This window comes from Protomyctophum bolini (genome assembly GCF_963924005.1).
Source record: "Protomyctophum bolini genome assembly, chromosome: 5".
NCBI classification, from domain to species: domain Eukaryota; kingdom Metazoa; phylum Chordata; class Actinopteri; order Myctophiformes; family Myctophidae; genus Protomyctophum; species Protomyctophum bolini.
The window spans coordinates 40,007,059-40,025,739 of record NC_137866.1 but is presented as its reverse complement, the minus strand read 5'-3'; the positions used below and the strand labels follow the sequence as shown (position 1 = coordinate 40,025,739).

Here is an 18,681-nt window from a genome sequence, read left to right as displayed (position 1 = left end):
TCGCGCCACCAAGTGGCGCGCTACGAGCTTGTAGGTCTGCTATTTTTGAAAAATTCGAAGAACGACTGACATTTTTAGAATCTGATCTCAGGTCAGAATGGGTTCATCAGACCAGTGTGTGTCCCGTGGAAACCTCGTATGAATCTGATCTCAGGTCAGAATGGGATAAGGAGGTCGCTCAGATGGATGGCATCAATCAGCTCTCCCTTGCTATCACGCTGTGCACAGAAAAGCAGGGCCCCGCAGGGGACCACTTCCTTTCTGTGCGTGTGAGCATGTATGCACGCATGTCTGTGTGCCGTGTTAAAACATCATTGGCTTCACGTTACACACAGGCGGCGGTCTCATGAAAGCCAAGTGCAGTGGTATGGACAGAGCTGTCCACGTCACACAGGCACTCATGCCATCATATTTTCCTTCCCCCGCAGTTTCCCTTTTGGATAATAAGGATGCCATGGAAAGGCTTATAAAGGCGCCTTGTTTGGTGTTAAAAGCAGCGAGGCTTTACTTTTAAGGGATTAGGGTGGAGCTCACTTGAGGCATAGTGAGCTACTGTACGCTGCAATTACACGACGATGGAGTGCAACGGTTGATCAATTTAATCTATCATTAAATAAAAGCAGACGATCTACAAGATCAAAACAATGTCGCTATGTGCTCGCTTTTTTTTTTTTGCGTGACACCATACTGACAATAATAATAAAATGAGCCTTACATTTTTGTTGATTATAAAAACATTACGTATTATTGAAAATGTGCTTCTTGATTGTACAATTAACCGAAAAAGGAATGGATTAAATTGTTCTCAAAATAAGTACGTACATTTTATTTACAGTACCGGTACATAGCACTTAAAAAACTAAATTAAATAAAGAAAATATTGGGGGCTTTTTGGGGCTACATTTTCGTCACCGCTAAACCCCTTATCCCTAAACTTTTCTTTTACTATTTTGCAAAACATTTTTGAATAGTTCAACTAGCCAATCTACATTGACACGTTGTGAGCTTGTAGTCGTAGAGTTGTAGACTGACCATTTTACTGACTATTCAAAAATGTTTTGAAAAATAGTAAAGTAGAAGAAAATAAGTTTAGGGATAAGGGGTTTAGCGGTGACGAAAATAGAGACCTTGGTCTCAGAACAGGACAGCAAATAACACGAACATGTTCGATAATTGCAGCCCTAAATTTGTGCCAGGCGTAGTCTGAGTGCATGAACGCAGGTTGGCCTCTAGGCGTAGTCTGAGTGCATGAACGCAGGTTGGCCTCTGTAGTCTGAGTGCATGAACGCAGGTTGGCCTCTAGGCGTAGTCTGAGTGCATGAACGCAGGTTGGCCTCTAGGCGTAGTCTGAGTGCATGAACGCAGGTTGGCCTCTGTAGTCTGAGTGCATGAACGCAGGTTGGCCTCTGTAGTCTGAGTGCATGAACGCAGGTTGGCCTCTAGGCGTAGTCTGAGTGCATGAACGCAGGTTGGCCTCTAGGCGTAGTCTGAGTGCATGAACGCAGGTTGGCCTCTAGGCGTAGTCTGAGTGCATGAACGCAGGTTGGCCTCTAGGCGTAGTCTGAGTGCATGAACGCAGGTTGGCCTCTGTAGTCTGAGTGCATGAACGCAGGTTGGCCTCTGTAGTCTGAGTGCATGAACGCAGGTTGGCCTCTAGGCGTAGTCTGAGTGCATGAACGCAGGTTGGCCTCTAGGCGTAGTCTGAGTGCATGAACGCAGGTTGGCCTCTGCAAGCAGATATCAATTATTTGATTGAGCGAGATCTTCCGCAGCCCAAATGATGTCCCATTAGCACTAACACGCCTCCAACGACGTCTGGCTGATCTTTTGTGTTGATTAAACATTTGCCTCCCTGTAGATCACCTCTTTAATTAAAGAACAGAAGGCGTCAGGCTGTGCAGACGTAAATGACAGGTCCCTGTGGCAGTGACACTCCACTCCGCTAACCTGCCATGGCACAACGCTAATTGTCTGCTGACAGCTGCAACGCTGGTGATTGGAAATAACAAAAGGAACGTGGTTTACTGTCATGGATTCAGGTCATAATTTTATCCTCTGACGCTCTGTTACAGCCGTGTGCTAATTGAGTTGAAAAGACTCCTACACTATAAGAATAACACAGAGAATAAATGCATAGTTCTTAAGCCACGTGTGCAGTGGTTGGGGCTTTTCCAACTGACTAAGATCTCATGCAGCATATTAAACATGTTTATGTTCATATAGCGTACCAGAATGTGTTGACACATTTAGACCACTGACCTTTTTGTAAAGCCTGAGAGCATATGAACACGTCAGCATAGCCCTTCTCCTTCAGAGAACAGGCCAGTTCAGCAAGGCTAGTTCAAGAGAAACAGCCTTGCTTGTATCTGTTAGGAGTTCAGCAGTGTTTTGTATTTTCCAGGCCACAGTTCTGCACAGTGTGGGGTGATGAAAGGTTTGTCTGTCTGTCTTGTAGGCGTCCATAGTCTTTTATTATCCATTGAGTCAGCCCCTGGCCTGCCTGAAATAGCCAGCGTGGCCACCTGGAGCAGGCTTTCTGCTGAACAGCCAGATCGGCCCCACAATGGCAGTAATTCACACAGCATGGCTCTGCATTCAGCAGGCATGTCTGTGATACAGAACAGTGTTCCCATTAGAACGGCCAAGTGAGCCCACACAGCATCATAGACCCGGGTTTTAAAACATCTCTGTTAACAGCCAAGTGAGCCCACACACAACTTCAGCCTCGGTTTTAAACATATTTGATTCGACCCACTCACACGGCCCATTCAAGGCCAATCCCTGATGGACTCTGTATTGTGAACTTGTGAATCAATACCGCCCCTATCTCGCGGAGTCGGGTTACCATTTATTGGAGTACATATACTGTACTCCAAGGAAATTCAGTGTAGGATTTAAATGGTGCCTGGGCCGGGCGAGCGGTCCAGGCACCTACAGTAGGCTGGTAATCCAGCTTGACAGCGTGTCACCGGTTTGAGTCCCGATCCCGACGACCTTTGCTGCGTATCTCTCCCCCCCCCCCCCCCCCCATCTCTCTCCCCCTTTCCTGTCAAACTACTGTAATCTATCAATAAATTCAAAAAGCCCCAAAACATCTTTAAAATGAAATAAATGGTTATGCGTCTTTGATACAGCCCACGTACTGTATGATTTACGGTAGACCTGGTTTAAAAGTTAATCCCACACACACCTTAAACCCGGCTTGTAATTTAGCTTTCCTTGAACCCATTCGACTGGTTTTGTCTCGGTGCTGCCCTTGATTCTGTAATTGTATAGAATGTACTATTAGAGGATGTCAGGAGGTTTAAAACGTATTATATACATATTATTAACTGTTGTTAAGCGGAGCCCATACATAATCAACAGGCAACCCTTCCTTCTTGATTCTATTGCTCTGTAAATGTTTCTGTGATAAACAACTGTACCATTCATATGGATGGCTAACATGCCACTGCCACCTTGTGGTGGAAAAACAGTGCTGCCTTAAGTCTCTGTCTTAGTGTGTGTGTGTGTGTGTGTGTGTGTGTGTCTCTCTCTCTCACACACACACAAACGCACGCACGTTGATTATATTTAATTGAAGACAATTAGATGTCATCAGTTTTTGGATAAAGTGGATAAAGAACCTAGGGTTCTCATGATGGATCAACATAATTATGTTGTCACTTCTACTGTATTTTATATCCCGTTGCCTACAGCAGGGGTACTCAACGTTTTTGGCTGGGGATCCCCGGAAATGCTTTGGCCATGTCAGGAATGATTAATTCTGATCCTTTCTTCACAGGAAATAGCCAAGCGTATCCAGGAAGAGGAGGAGCAGAGGACGAGAAGGCGGAGCAGAGGACATGACAGTTTCAGTGATGGTACGTCTGCCATGATGCTAGTTTAGGAAAGGGTTCTCAAAGTGGGGTCCAGGGACCCTCGGGCTTTCCTAAGGGGGTTCTAAATGGACCTGTACAGGTCTGTAACGCTTGAGTGTACAAATGGAACCAAATGGTCCCATAGAGGTCCATTTGGTTCCGTTCGTACACACTCTGAGTTCTGCATTAATGGGGGACCTTGAAATGAAAAAGTTTGAACACTGGTGTAGATTATTTACATGTGACAAATAATATGTGCTGTGCTCAGCATTAAGCAGGTTGCTGTGTGGTCCATGGCATTGTCATGGTCAAAAGAAAACCGGGACATCTACCCACAAAGGAAGGTTTTAGAACCTTTACTTCATCTATGTCTGACGATTAGCGAAAATAGCACAAGCTAAAGCTCACAACCTGTTTTTAAGCCTTTATTTGATAGTTACAGTGGACTGAGTGGAGAGAGATAGGAAATGCAGAGAGAGAGAGTAGGGGAGTGACTTACAGCTAATTAAATATAATGGTTTTTGTCTGGTCTGTTGTACAATTTGCAATCTTCTAATTCAGGCATTTAGCAGACTCTTCCAGAGCAACAATGTATTGATGTGTTTTTCTCAGATTGTTTTTTTGTTTTGTTGTAGCTTTCTTCCAAAGGTTTCATATCAGCATGAACACTGGCTCTGCTGTAACTACTGCTATAACGGTTGATAGGTCATGTCTCGTGAATTATAACGTTTCTGTGGAAATTCTTCTTAACATCATGTGTTAATATGACCGTATTCTGTACTAATGTTAACCTCTTTTAACGAGCCTCAAATGCCCTCCCTACTGCTGTGTCTGCATTTTGTTTGGTTGAACTCGACTCAAGACGACAGCGGGGGTCCGGCTTCCGCCTCTGTACAGCAGCGAGCTCTGAGCAGCCCGCGGCAACGACATCGCCCTACTCACGCCTCCAGGAGTCAGCGTTCTAACTCTCAGTCAGACTTTACAGGGGGCCGGGCTCAGGAGTCCCTCAGGGCTCCGCCGTCAGATGAAGGGCACCGGGACTCCAGGAGCGAGTCTGTGGACACCTTGAGTGACGACGACACGGAGGATTCAGACACCGTGTTCCCCCAGCGTCTCCCGCCGAGGAGCCGGAGGCTGAACGGAAGCCTCCACACCGCCCCATGTCAACGGCGGGCGTCCCTTCGTGTCCCACGAGAGCAAAACCACAGGAGTCTTTGTCGCTCTCACGTCAGCGGCTCCACGGAGGAGCAGAGAGGCCGGGAGGAGGAAGGAGGGGGGCGGGAGTGGGAGGAGCGGGTCAGTGACCTGGATTACAGGAGGAATAGGAGGAGGTCAGGAGGGCGGGAAAGGAACGGCAGAGGAGACGACGAGAGCCGCCGTTGGAATGGCGATCACAATAGAGACGTTCGACAGAGACGATGTAGTCGCAGTCAGTCCGTCCGGCTGCAGGGCGGGGACAAACACACAGATGGACGTACTGACACACGCGCAGACAGACCTGCCAGAGACCTAGCACGCACCTGGTCCTACCGGGAGAACCCTGACAGGCATGTCCGCTTTCAGGACGACGACGACAGGCGCTGTAACAGTTACCACAGCAGTGACCGTGGCGTGTGGGAGATGCTGGGCCAGGTCCTCAGAGAGAGGGGAGTGGCCGTGAGGCACGGCGCTGCCCCGCAGCCGCAGGCGAGACCTCGAAGCGGAAACCGCCACGGGTCTCACGGCGATGGGAGCGAGGCCTCGTACGGCAGTGCCGACCCTCAGCCACATCAGGGGGCCTTGCAGAGAGCGGCCCCCGCCAGGCGCAGTTACCACGGAGATGTCAGAGAAGTGGGGAGACTGTCGTCCAGAGAGACCGGCGAGAGAGACTACAGGGGAGACCGAGAGAGGCGCCATTATGGCGGCCTGGCTATCGAGGAGGAGGAAGATGACGTGGAGGTCGATGAGGAGCCCAGGAGAGATTCAGACCTGCGAAGCCGAGAGAGGGGAGGGAGCAGGAGGTGGAGAAGGGGGGCAGAGTTCAGACCCAGGACCGGGTCATCGGTTAGAGAGGAGGTGAGAGAGGAGGAGACGCCTTGCAACGGCGACCGTAGGGTCAGGAGGAGCACAGGTGAACGCCGGCGTGGGCGTGTGGACGCAGAAGAATGTTTGAGCTCGGAGGAGGAGGAGCTGACGGTTGAGAGGACAGAAGAGAGGCCGCATCGGCGAGCGCCACAGCGGAGCCAAAGCCTCCTGTGCAGCAGCGTGGCTTCAGCCAGCAGGGCTAGGTCCACACACGCACCGCCAGGTAACACCCAACAGGTGGAGCCAACTCCCCATACGGCGGAGGGAACCCTTCCTACCTCTGTGTGTGTTTTTCTCCATCTCTCCTCAATCATGATCAAATCTGGACAAATTGGGGCCTTTGAGGTGTGACTTAGTGTGGTCGGTTCTCTCCGCTGACGTGTGATGTTTTGCTGTTCCCACTTGGTAACCTCGGTCCCTTCGGCCCTGAAATCATCATCTGGGAAATTACTTTCAGTAATCATGCTTTCATCTTCATGCCGTTTGTTCCGTCCGGGTCTGTAGACTAGAAGTTCCACATCTCCATTGTAGCTGCTCTGCGTGCCATCGTCACGTTCCGTCTACTTTCCATCTTTCCCTCATCTTTTGTTTGCCGTGATTCAAGTGTTATCCCTTTGAACCTCGGGTTTGGGTACTTTGGATTTTTCTTTGCGCTTCCGGTTTTGGTACTTTCTTTTGATTTGTCTTTGCACCTCGGGTTTGGGTACTTTCTTTACATCTTTCTTTGCGCCTCAGGTTTCGTTACTTTCTTTAGACTTTTCGGGTGAATGGGTTTAACAGAACTTTGAGTTTCCTTTCTTTTCGTCCATCCATGAAGCGTGTCCAACATGTTCCACAGGTGCGGCGGTGCAGTGTCTGGACCTAGTGGAGCTGCAGCAGGTGCTCCGAGACGAAGAGCTGGCCCGCAGACTGCAGGATGAAGAAGACCGGGTGCTGGTGGTGAGGAAGGTGAGCACTGTTAACATTAATGTATGCTCGCCATATAAGAGAACTCAGGCAGGATACAGTGAAATTGGAAGAGATGAAACAAAACAAAAATACCTGGAACATGAATTAAATTGAAGGTGATAAATTGGTGTCCGACCAAAAAAATACAAATCTGTTAGTGCTGGAGACTCGGAGATGGGGAGCCCCCGGTTACTGAACAAACACCATCACTTACAGCAATAATATATTCAAGAATAAGTCTGAGAATGAAAAACACTGCGTGAAAAGAGGGATTAACGGGCAATTATGGGCACTAGATTTGCCCATAACCTCAAGTTTAGCGGGCATATACAGTAATATACAGTAATATACAGGGGTGATGGTACATTTCAGGAGTTTACCGGAATTTGTCTGTAAATTTACCGGGTGTTTCCTGGAATATACTCAACCATATTCCATGCTTTTTGCGCAGTAACTAAAATACCATCCGTATGTAAACCTCTTCAAGATTTATATGTATTCTATAAATAAAATGTATAAACTTGTTGAGGTTTCAGGGTAGAAGGATTGGCGTGTGTACTTGCAGCCCTAATGAAGCATTCTCTGGTGCATTTCTTCCAGAGTCCTCCTCAGCCCTCCTCATCTTCACGCAGCTCTTACCCAGAAGGGGACTTCAGGGTGGCTCAAGTGGCCCAGGATGAGGTGAGATGATGTTTATCACACTGCAGAGAACGGCTGGCCAATTAACCCGTCATATATCGAAACCCATATTTGGAACCAATAACCAACCTATTATTATTATTATTATTTAAAAACAAGTTTTTTCTTTTATACTGTGATGATGTGACCACTCTTTGTCACGAAAAGGAACCAGTTGCCAACTGATTTGTGCTGCACATGCTCATCAAGAGTGCACGCTTGGTGGGCTGTGTATGGACCAGGGGGGCAGTCAGACATTTTTTTAAATATATGTTTATTGGTAATAGGTTTCAACAATTTAGTACAGTTTGGACATACCTTTTTTTTCTCCCTCACCCCATCCCTCCCCCCAGTTATTGTCATCATTAAAACAATATAAAAAAATAACATTAATAATTGAGTACAGACATACAAAAACAAACATACATACAGACATATGATATAAACCAGGAGTGCCCACACTTTTCTGACTTGAGAGCTACTTTCAAAATGACCGACTCAACAAGATCTACCCACCTAAAGAATTATTAAACCATTGCTGAAAATAGTTTAAATATGTACCTGAGGTGGTTTGGAATAGCAGAGCTGGTGTTAAATAATTATTATTGTACTTGGAATGGGAAATAGAGGGAGAGAAATGGAATACCGGTAGGTAGGGTTTTTTGTATTCAATTTGTAATGCTACCGACCTTTGTGCACAGCAACACTCTTGAAAACAAAAGATTGCATTGTGGGTTTGAGCTGAAAGGCCCTTTTTGATATCAATCAAGTCACCTTAATTCAAGTGGTAGATGCCAAAAATATCTATATATCTATTCTTTATATTTCAATTAAATATTATTTAGGGGCATGTCATGTGATCTACCTGCACAGCCTATGTGATCTACTGGTAGATCGCAATCTACCTTTTGGGCACCTCTGATATAAACAGTAGGATACAAAAATTATAATTTAAGCACAGATAACACAGTCACTAGTTTAAAGTCTAATTTCTCATGTCATAATATTCTTTTTGGAAAATTATGGTCCCATTTCTTACAAAAATGACCATAAAGTTGCGTATGTTCTGAGGGGCGTGGCTACCGTTACAGTCTATGATCGGGAGCCACCCCCCGTTTGAGTCAAAATAAAAGCCAACGAAGAAGAAGGGGGGGAAGTCCCGCCTCGTTGTCTGGGCCAGCCATCTAGAAAGATGGTGATTTACAATTCAATTTACAATTCAAGGACTGACTGGCTTCATCTTACGTCCATATCAGACCCGGGGAACACTTTGTCCATATTTTTTTACAGTCTATGGTTTGGACACAAACAGAAACTTTTTTTATTCAAGAAAACCATAAACGAATCACAATCATCTCTCTCTCACTGCAGCTCTGATCTGGAGCCTAAAACAATCAAAGTTCAGGTCTTTAAATGTTTGCTTGGAATCACACCTACAAGTTCTACAACGACTCATTTGGGCCAATTCCGAATTGACAAGGATTTCATTGTGTCAAAGAGGGACACTAGACACTCAAAGCAAAGTTGTATGACTGAAAAGCAAATAATGTTTTTTACAGTATATCAATAATCTGAATTCTGAATCAATTAATCTGATTTACCACTTAACCGTGTGTGTTGTGTTGTGTTGTGGTGTACAAAATAGTGAAAATAGCATTGCAATGCTTTGTGAGCTTGTAGATCTGCTATTTTCAGGCAAAAGTGAAATTGTGATATTGATTTGATGTCATATCACCCTGTCATTACTGATCTTTACCTGCCCTTGAACTACCTTAGTAGTGTTCATCGATCAGTATGCATATCAAGATGTTGAGATGAGTGTAATCTGATCTGCATTGCGTACATGTGTTTAGTAATCCCACGAGGGAAATGTAGTTGTTATGGCAGTACTGTAGTTATGAAACACAGGCCAGATAGATAAAAAAGAGAGACAACTAAACTTTTATCAATATATAGATTGTTTTTATATACAAACACAATAAAACGAGACATTATGCGACAACACAATGATAAAAAGAAAAGGAGTCAAGACAAGGACTAACAGAAATGGCAAAAAGACATACACTATACTGTACATAAAATAAGGGTACTTAGTCTGGTATCGGTATCTGAGTCCTGAGACCAAACATCTGCAAATATTCAATCAATCAAAAATCTGCTTTTATCCAACAGGAAATTGCGAGATTCATGCAGAAGAGGGAAATTACTTGGAAGCGTCGGTCCAGAGAGGTAGAAGGCCCGGTGTCTTCACGGGAAGACAGAGAGATGAGCAGTCGGTCCAGAGAGGTAGAAGGCCCGGTGTCTTCGAGAGAAGACAGAGAGATGAGCAGTCGGTCCAGAGAGGTAGAAGGCCCGGTGTCTTCACGGGAAGACAGAGAGATGAGCAGTCGGTCCAGAGAGGTAGAAGGCCCGGTGTCTTCGCGGGAAGACAGAGAGATGAGCAGTCACTATGACCCAAGAGCTTCCAGAGAGAGACAGGTGAGCTTGTGTTCTCAACAGCTTTATGTTGAGAACACAGTCTCAACATTCAACATCCAAGATTTCGTGGATGTCGGGCATAAAACTTCCAAAACCTTTTCAGGAAATGTAAAAAAGAACCAGCCAATGGATATAATGTGATTAGTCACAAATTCTCACAATCTCTTGTTAATACTGTACTTTTCATTGGTTGTTTTTTTTCCCACAGACACACTTTGACTTTGTGAAAATATCAAATCTACAAGCTCAAGCCTGCAGATCTTCTATTTTCACTACTTTTGTACGATGAACTAGGGTATTCATTTACATAAAAAGTTTAAATATGGATACATGAGGTTTCCGCCCGACAGTGACCATTTGTATTCGTGTCGTACAACTACAGAAGAGCACCTCAAGTCGTTTTGACATAGTCGTTATAAGACACCTGCTGCATCTGCTACAATGCTCAATATATTATTTTTGTTATCAGATGAACCATGAAACCCAAAACAAAATTGTATACATATTACAAATGTTATGCATAAAGCATAATCAATTATTTGGGGTCATGTGAAAAGCAGACTAAAGCCATTTTCCCACTGAGCAAAAAACAAATCTATTTCTGGTGAAAAAACGTCATGAGTGATAAAGTGCCATACATCCTTTTAGTTGAAATGGTGGCTATAGCTCCTGTTGCAATGATCTGACACTTGAATTATGTAGAACGTGTGAATGACCCACCAGAAAAAGAGAGAAATACATACTCACAAATGGTCAATTGCTTTTTCTTTTTAGGGGAGGCCTCCATGTTTACACAAATCCACATTTACACACTCATTTCGGTACTACTACTTCCTTGGTTCTGCATTTCAATGTGGAAGTGGCTAAAATAATGTCATTCATACATTCTTAATCACTTATAACTCACTTTACTTCAAACTATGACAATGTGACATTATGCCTGTCACTGTATGATTTGACAAGTTCACAATAAATAAATAAAAAGTACCCTTCTCAATTTAGGGCTATGTGGTTCCGTCTAAAAAACGCCTAGCTTTCATGGAACAGTTTGCTCATACATGCACATGCCACATGGCAATGATGGCATGACAAATGGCATAGGAAGTATTATGTTACACTTAAAGAGAAATTCCAGCTTTTTTGGAGGAGCGCCTTGAGTAGAAAATAGTTAATTCGTTGGGTATATTGTATACTTGTATAGGGTCACTATTTCACATTGTAAACAGCACATGCTTGAAGTTGAATAATATACATATATAATAATTGATTAAAATAATTGAAAGAGAGTGTATATGTGTATATAATTTATGGTGTCACAAGGTCATGAGGGTTACCCTCATCAGTAGGTTTTAGATAATTAGATTAGTTGTGCCTCAAGGTGGTGATAGAAGAGATGCCATGGGGGACACAAAATTCAGTAGAGTTCATCCTTTGGTAAGCATGAAGTGCTTTCAGAGTGCAGGCCTGTGCTTTGTTTATTTGTTTATTTGAGGATTACAGTTCTTTCTTTCCTTTTTTTCCCTGATTTGTTTTATAACAATTTCGACTGAGCTGACTCCGGTAGCGGAAAACAAATCTTAGGCAAAATGAGACCATTTAGTCTAGGAAAAATTTATCAAAATTTCATCATGCTTTATGTAGCATGTGACATGTCAAACTAGGGGGTTTTCATGATGCTGAATCCATTTAGCCTAAGGAGTGTATTTTGTGCAAAACTAATGCTTGGAATGGATTCAGCATCATAAACTCCCTAGTTTGACATGTCACATGCTACATAAAACATGATGAAATCTAGATTTTATTTTTCCTTATAGGTTGTAATGGTATGGTCAGCTATTATGCCAATTATGAAAAGTGCTCAACATATGCAAGTTAGCATCCGGCAGTTTCTACATGCTGGGGACCCATACTAAACATTTCTAACATAAAACGTTGGATTACTCAACATGTCCAGGTTTACATTCTGGCTACTAGACTAATTCAACTATCGTGCTGTGCTGTGTTGTGCTGCTGTGCCACAGGGTCAACGAGAGAGACTGGACTCCGAGGGTCTTCCCTCCCCAACGGAGGACTACTCCTCAGAGACCCAGCCCCCCAGCCCGGTCTCCAGCACACCGTAAGTCCCCTCCTCATCCAGTCGGCTGTTTAACGTGCCAACTGCCAATATCACACACATTGTTTGCGCTGCTGCTAGTGTCTACCTGTTGTACCGTTGGGGCTCCATTTACATTACTGACAGGTTTTCAACAAAACAAAAAAACATTACGCCATGGTGTGAGCATTATCTACACTATACAATTGTTGTGTGTTGTCATGTGGGGGTAAAGACATTCAGGGCATGACACCACACAGGGAAATATACATATGACCCTCGGTCATAACAACAATACACAAAAAAGCTAGGCCTGTTCTGACGGACCGTGTTTTATTTGCAGACAAGTCCAGCATATCAGAAACATTGCTGAGGAGCTGGACCCGACCTTCAAGGCTCGGACACAGAACAAGGACAGCCAGACAGGTAATGTCAACATGACGCATAGTAAAACACAAGGCTCACAATCAGAAAACACAGCATATTTGAGCAAATCGTACAATATTGTTGACATGGGTATCTTTGCATTCTGAAATAAATGAAAGGATTGACTTAAAATAGACACCATTATACAGGTATTATTTCAGAATGGACCTACTGTTGTACTAGTTTGGTCCATGGATGTGACAAGAAATAGAGGAGGGTCTCTCATGTTCGGGTTTGTTTTAAATTCTGATTTGTTTTTGGTGATTATTGGCAAGTTTATTCATAAAGCAGTCGTTGACCAAACGCTTTCCAAAAGACCAATAACAACACATAGACGTAGTCTAAGATAAAGCCCATAATGCAATGAGGAGGTGCTAGTATAAAAAAAAAGTCATTTATTTTTATACTAGCAGCCCCCTGCTCTAGCGTCTTCTCCTTCTTCTGCAACTGTTGTCCTTGTTCCTGTGATTCACCGGACTAGCCGTTCCAGGCATGAGGTGCGTTTGTATAGCCTGGTTAATAAACCAGACTAATATCGCACGGACCGCGGGATATTAGTCTGGGGAGGCTCAGCTTGGATTTCATTTCCAGGGCGGCAGGTTGAAACATTTTCTCTTTGACGCAATTGGTCAGAGCTACTGTCAGTCAAAGGTCTCAAGCATTGAAAGTCACTGTACCAAAGCCCGCCCATATTGCATACCGTGTCCCGATTGGCTGCCCCATTTCTCTGGTGTAGGAAATGGGCGTACAATTGAGCCTCTCCAGACCGTAATCCGCTGGCAGGCAATTTTCTTTTTGCCAACGGCTGATTCGGTCTGGTTTATTAACCAGGCTAGCGTTTGTAGACTCCTTTGCCCGGTGTTGTTGTTACCATTGTATTTCCAGCTGAACGGTGAAACATTTATCACGCTGGTTGATCATTACCTCTGTCTGTTATCAATGTAGGCCCGTCACTTCCTCTGCCTCACTCTGGCCTACCTGACTTCACGGAGGAGCCCACCTTCATCCCCCCCACCAAGAGGCCCAGTGACAAATCAGCACGCAGCAGCAAAGCCAAAGAGAAGAAGGAGAACTGTAAGCAGCAGTAAAACGTTGGAGATGCTAAAATGTGGGAACTCAGGACACCAAGCAACACTAAGAGGACACTCCTATTCCAGGTGAACAATCTCCACTGGTTAGTTCTCTGTACTCCAACTAGCACTTTAACCAGTTGAAGAATTGAGACTAGGTGGGACATATTAACCACATAAACCCTATTGTGGGCAACTCATAATTGTCAAATATTTGGCAAAAAGTAGCCCATCTTCAAGCTTCCAGCTGGAAGTTGAAGTTGATCTGTTATGGAATGTCTTTTCGTCCATAAGTGGAAGAGCCAATCAACGTGAATGTCAATAACAGGGCCCTGAGCGCAGACGCTGATTGGCTCTTCCCCTTTTTTGGTTTCTGCAAAACGTCCACCCGGTGGTTGAGGCCAGACCGGTCTGCAGAAGACACACGATGTCAATTCACGTGACCTGGATAGTTGGGGCCGTCCGTTCTCTAGATATTATAACTCTATGGTGTAGAGGGGGAAATAAGAGGGTCAACGATGTATAGGAGTTAAGTGGTTAAACAAAAAACATTTAATCGATTGGCGACAACAGTCTGCGCTAACTATAGGCCTCTCCTTTTATAAGGGAAAACTGGTTTATTGAAGGATTATTACAACCCAGTGTTGATGGGAGGGTTTAAATTGTATATATATTTTTCTTTCGCTGAAAGTGTGGTTTAGTCACTGGCATCGTGCACTTGACTTGTGTGGGCTCTCAGCTATTAGTCAGCTCATCCAGTGCCAGTAGCTTCTCTGGTGGTCCACTCCAGCTCTGAAACATTCAGAGCCACTCTTGGTGAGCCGGTGCGGTTTATGGCTGGATGCAGGTGATTCGTTTCCACTGTTATTAAGTAATTAAATTGGTTTATTTAGTTGCACCGGAGACACATTCATTATCAAAGGTGCTTTTTGTCGGCTTTTGTTTTGAAAAGGACTGTGGTAAAAAATCCCCCACTAACTTCCCAGTTCTCACATCCATTCCTTTCAAATCAGTATAATTCTAAGGATTATGCTGAAAGTACTGCTGTGTTTCTGAGAAGTGATACATTGCTTCAGTATAAATTCATCATGCATTCTGGTTGTCAATTTGTGACTGTCCTGACTCCTGGGCTTTCCCTGGTGCTCTGTACCAGTGTTATAACCATGCTAGTGTCTCAAATGCAGCGTTGCTAAAGGCACACGTTTGATATTAAGTCTTGAGAGAGCCACTAAACTACGTTTGTAATTCATGCAAACTTTCCCATGCACGTGAGTGTCATGCTTATGATGAGTCACTCCGCCTTCAGTATGTTATTTATATACAGTACCACTCCACTTGACGATCAGCTGAACAAACTAAACCCTTCCTTGTAGTCAAATGTGATTTGCATAGCAGCACAAATTTGACTTTGAAGTCACATTTGAAGTAAAGGCAGTGTGCTCCCCATTAAAATACAAGACAAAATATGCAGTAAACAGCAGCTTACTTTCCGAGGCATGTACCTGATGATCTGAGAGGTCTGATTGGTTCATAGGCAAGGATCAGATCAGTGCATATAGTATTCAGGAGCTAATTATCTTTTGTTAAAATAAGTGTGAAATAGTTCTGTATTCCAATAGTACTCATTTCTGTAGTGCATGGGTCTTAAACAGGGGCTCTGCGGTCCTTATGGGGTCCTCAGAGTTACTACAGGAGGCTGCAAAATCTTTGTGATGGGAGAACAACAACAAAATAGATCACTTAAAGCACCTTTTTAAGTGCTTTATAAATGATACAACATTGAAATAAATTCTGTATTGGATCAGGAGCCATTGAAGTGATCTAAGTGTAGGGGTAATGTATTCAGCCTCTCTTAACCCAGTTTCAAAACGCTGGAGTCTTTACAGAGAGGGCATTACAGCAATTTTATTTGTTGGAGATGAATAATCTCCAATAATCTCCATGGACCAGTTCAAATGCTGATGGTTTTGTAAACGATAAGCAGCGGTCAATCAATTTACTGATTGCATCAATAGTTTTGAAGTTCTCACTGGGGTTCAGAGACGGTGGGACTGCATCAGAATGGGCTCTATGCATATAGCCATTTTGGAAAGAACTTGGGCCACTTCCCTACTTCCTTCACAGGTGTTACCGCTAATGAAGGTTCTGTTCCATTTCTGCTCAAACAGAGTCGGGGTTCTGCTAATGTTGAATGTTGGCTCACTGGAAGCACGAGTGGGTCTTGAGTGTGTTCCAAATGGCCCTCTACAGGTCTGTAACTCTTGTTTCCACTCTCAGAGTTATGGGGCCAGTCCTTGAAATTATGAAATTTGAGAACCACTGTACGCTGAATGGAACAGAGCCTTAATTAGTATCATCAGTAACATCTAAAGGAAGTATGAAAGGGACCCAGAAGTAGGAAGAGTTATTCTGTGTGCACACTGTCTGTTGAACTATAGGATCTTCTACAGTGTTGTCTTCAACTGTAGAACGTTTTGGGACACATGCAGTGTTTGATCATTAATGTATGTGGCATTAATGCATGTGTCATTAATGACTTCATTGGTTTATTTACTGTACTGAGGTTATCAGTAAACGGATATCTGTAGTGTACACTACACTGGTTATACAGTAGTTCTGTTAGATCAGATTTTTTACACTTATGTCAATCTGCACATGTAAATATAATCCAACCCATGCTCTATATTATTGTTTGTTGGGTTTGATCATTACCAACCCAGTCATTAAAACACCATCACTTTTAGTGATAGTGGGTTTTTCATTTTTTTTTACCTTGCTGTATTCCTTCCAAAGATACTTTGTATAATTATGTTCTGCCCAGGCTGAAAACATAACATGCTATATATTACATTACTTTTGTTTGTTATTTATGTATAATTACACTGTACTGTTTATATGTATTAGTAAGTGTTTTTTTTTCTTGAAGAAAGTATGTATTTCCGGCATAAAACTACCACAAATACAGCATCAGCATTTTTGTTCGCCTTTCTTTTTTAATAAGGTTTAGTTTAAAAACATTTTCAAGAAAATGATCATAATGAAAGACATACAAAATAGTTCAAAGTGATGATGTGTCACGTAAGACACACAAACTGCATAGGAGAGTGCATAAGGAAACTTCTGTGAAACTACAGTACGTGGATGTACAGTACATACTTCCTTTATGAGGAAACTGACCTTTTGTAAGACCACGTCTGCAGCGCTGTGAAGGGATGAACGCTACTGTTGTAACAATGAGAGCGGGCTGCACAGGTTGTTTTTCACATTAGTAACTTATGTACACAAAAGGAGCTACTATGTACCTCCAATAGTATATGTGTGGTCATATTCACAGCTATTTAGCAACACATCTTTAGCTTGATTTATTTAACAATTTATTTCAATGTGGAACACTATTGTAAGACAATGTATAAAATAGGGCTTAAAGGGGCATTAAACTGTAGTTTGTTTTCCAGTTCAGGTACAGGAGTTTAATAACGTGGAAGGTTAGTAAGCAACACAGTTGCAGCTAATCAGTCCTACCTCTATCATATCCATTAATCATTTGATTAGTGCTTACATCATGGTGTACTACATTATCAGTTCAGCCATCTGTTGGACTGCCATGTTACTGTACATGGTCTTTGTTCTTTACCCTGGTGAAGTTTTTAACCTGAACTCAAAACAAACTACAACCTCAGCCTAGGGTTTCAACCCCTTATATAGAGGTTATCTCCAGCCTTGGCTGAGGAGAGTGCGGTGTATTAGTTTACACTGTTATTTCTGGGGCTAGATAAGGATTACACAAAGAGGTACAGTGTTGTACGCTTAGATCCTCCCTTTTGGCCTCAGCCCAGAATGTTAATGGTGGTGAGGTCACCCTGTTTTTCCCCTTCAGAATTATTGGTACGCTCCCTCCCCTTCCCCACTTAATTATCCTTTTAAACATTATCTCTCCTCTCTTCACAGCTTTCAGTTTCAATATCGTGTGCTATGAACAATATGCAAGAGCCCAGTGTGGTTTCTCTTTGGTGCTGGTAAAGCCAGATGAGGGGGATTCTCCAACACCGTACGAGCTGGTGTAACAGCTGGTGTTTGGGCGGCGGGGCACATCCAGCTAAACGCACGCCACCCACTTACAGTCCACAAAAAAGAAACCTAAATAGGTGTCCAGTCTGATTTCCCTTAGTCTCTCAACTCTCTTCCAGTCTTTCACCAAATTGCAAAGGTTGTGACAGGAAGCTGTCATCATCTTGTGATTTCCGTTCAGATGTCTTTAAATATCTTAAATATATTTTTGAATTCCCATTTCTGCTAATCAGCAAGCGAGATGGGATTCGACAGTTTCAGTTAACAAGTCATCTGAGGGGGGCAGAGATCTAGGAGAATCTGAGAGGAACAAAGACCATCTGCATTAGGGTTGGAGAAAATTGAGAGGGAGAAAAAAAAGCCAGCCATATCATCAGTACAACATACCAGTAAGACGCGCAAACGTGGGAAGCGAACGCATCTGAGACCCTGCAGATCATGTCTGTCTGTCTGTGTGTCTGTCCCGCTGTTACTGTATATGTGGACCTGGCCCCTTTTGTGCCCATATATGGAGCTGAGTGATTGCTGATGCAACACACTCCATATTTGGACGTATAGCGGGACAGACACACACACAGACAGACAGACATGATCTGCTAGGTCTCATAGTAAGTGCTCACTGCGTTCGCAATCACTGGGTTCGATATAATCTGCTTTGTGTATTTGTGACAGATCTACCTGAACAAGTTACATGGTCTGAATATTATTTTACATTTTGTGAATATGTTAACATTTTGTGAATATTTTTAAACATTTTGTGAATATTTCTAAACATTTTGTGAATATTCTTTTACATTTTGTGAATATTCTTTTACATTTTGTGAATATTCTTTTACATTTTGTGAATATTTGTAACACTTTGTGAACGTTCTCAGATCTGTTTCCTGCTTTACCTCCTTATTTTCTTTCTTATGGGCTGATTTGATTTTTTTCAACTGCTTCCAGTTCCCACCTGATGTTGTGTGGGAGTTCAGACTGATCCAGATCGTACTGAATA

General features: G+C 43.3%; 1 protein-coding gene across 3 annotated transcripts in view; it reads left to right on the top strand.

The window, feature by feature from the left end:
* The window catches only part of LOC308316310 (uncharacterized protein), a 32,748-nt gene extending 16,167 nt beyond the window's left edge, over positions 1 to 16,581 (top strand). For 2 of the 3 annotated variants that reach the window (XM_080764854.1, XM_080764853.1), the window contains 8 exons: positions 3,785 to 3,863; positions 4,723 to 6,147; positions 6,763 to 6,872; positions 7,473 to 7,553; positions 9,723 to 10,028; positions 12,050 to 12,144; positions 12,464 to 12,546; positions 13,492 to 16,581. In XM_080764854.1, coding sequence (XP_080620980.1) covers positions 3,785 to 3,863; positions 4,723 to 6,147; positions 6,763 to 6,872; positions 7,473 to 7,553; positions 9,723 to 10,028; positions 12,050 to 12,144; positions 12,464 to 12,546; positions 13,492 to 13,634 — 2,322 coding nt within the window. In that variant the 3' untranslated portion in view covers positions 13,635 to 16,581. The remainder of the gene's footprint in view (positions 1 to 3,784; positions 3,864 to 4,722; positions 6,148 to 6,762; positions 6,873 to 7,472; positions 7,554 to 9,722; positions 10,029 to 12,049; positions 12,145 to 12,463; positions 12,547 to 13,491) is intronic. The other variant, XM_080764855.1, reaches the window with a different exon arrangement.
* The last annotated feature ends 2,100 nt before the right edge of the window (positions 16,582 to 18,681 follow it).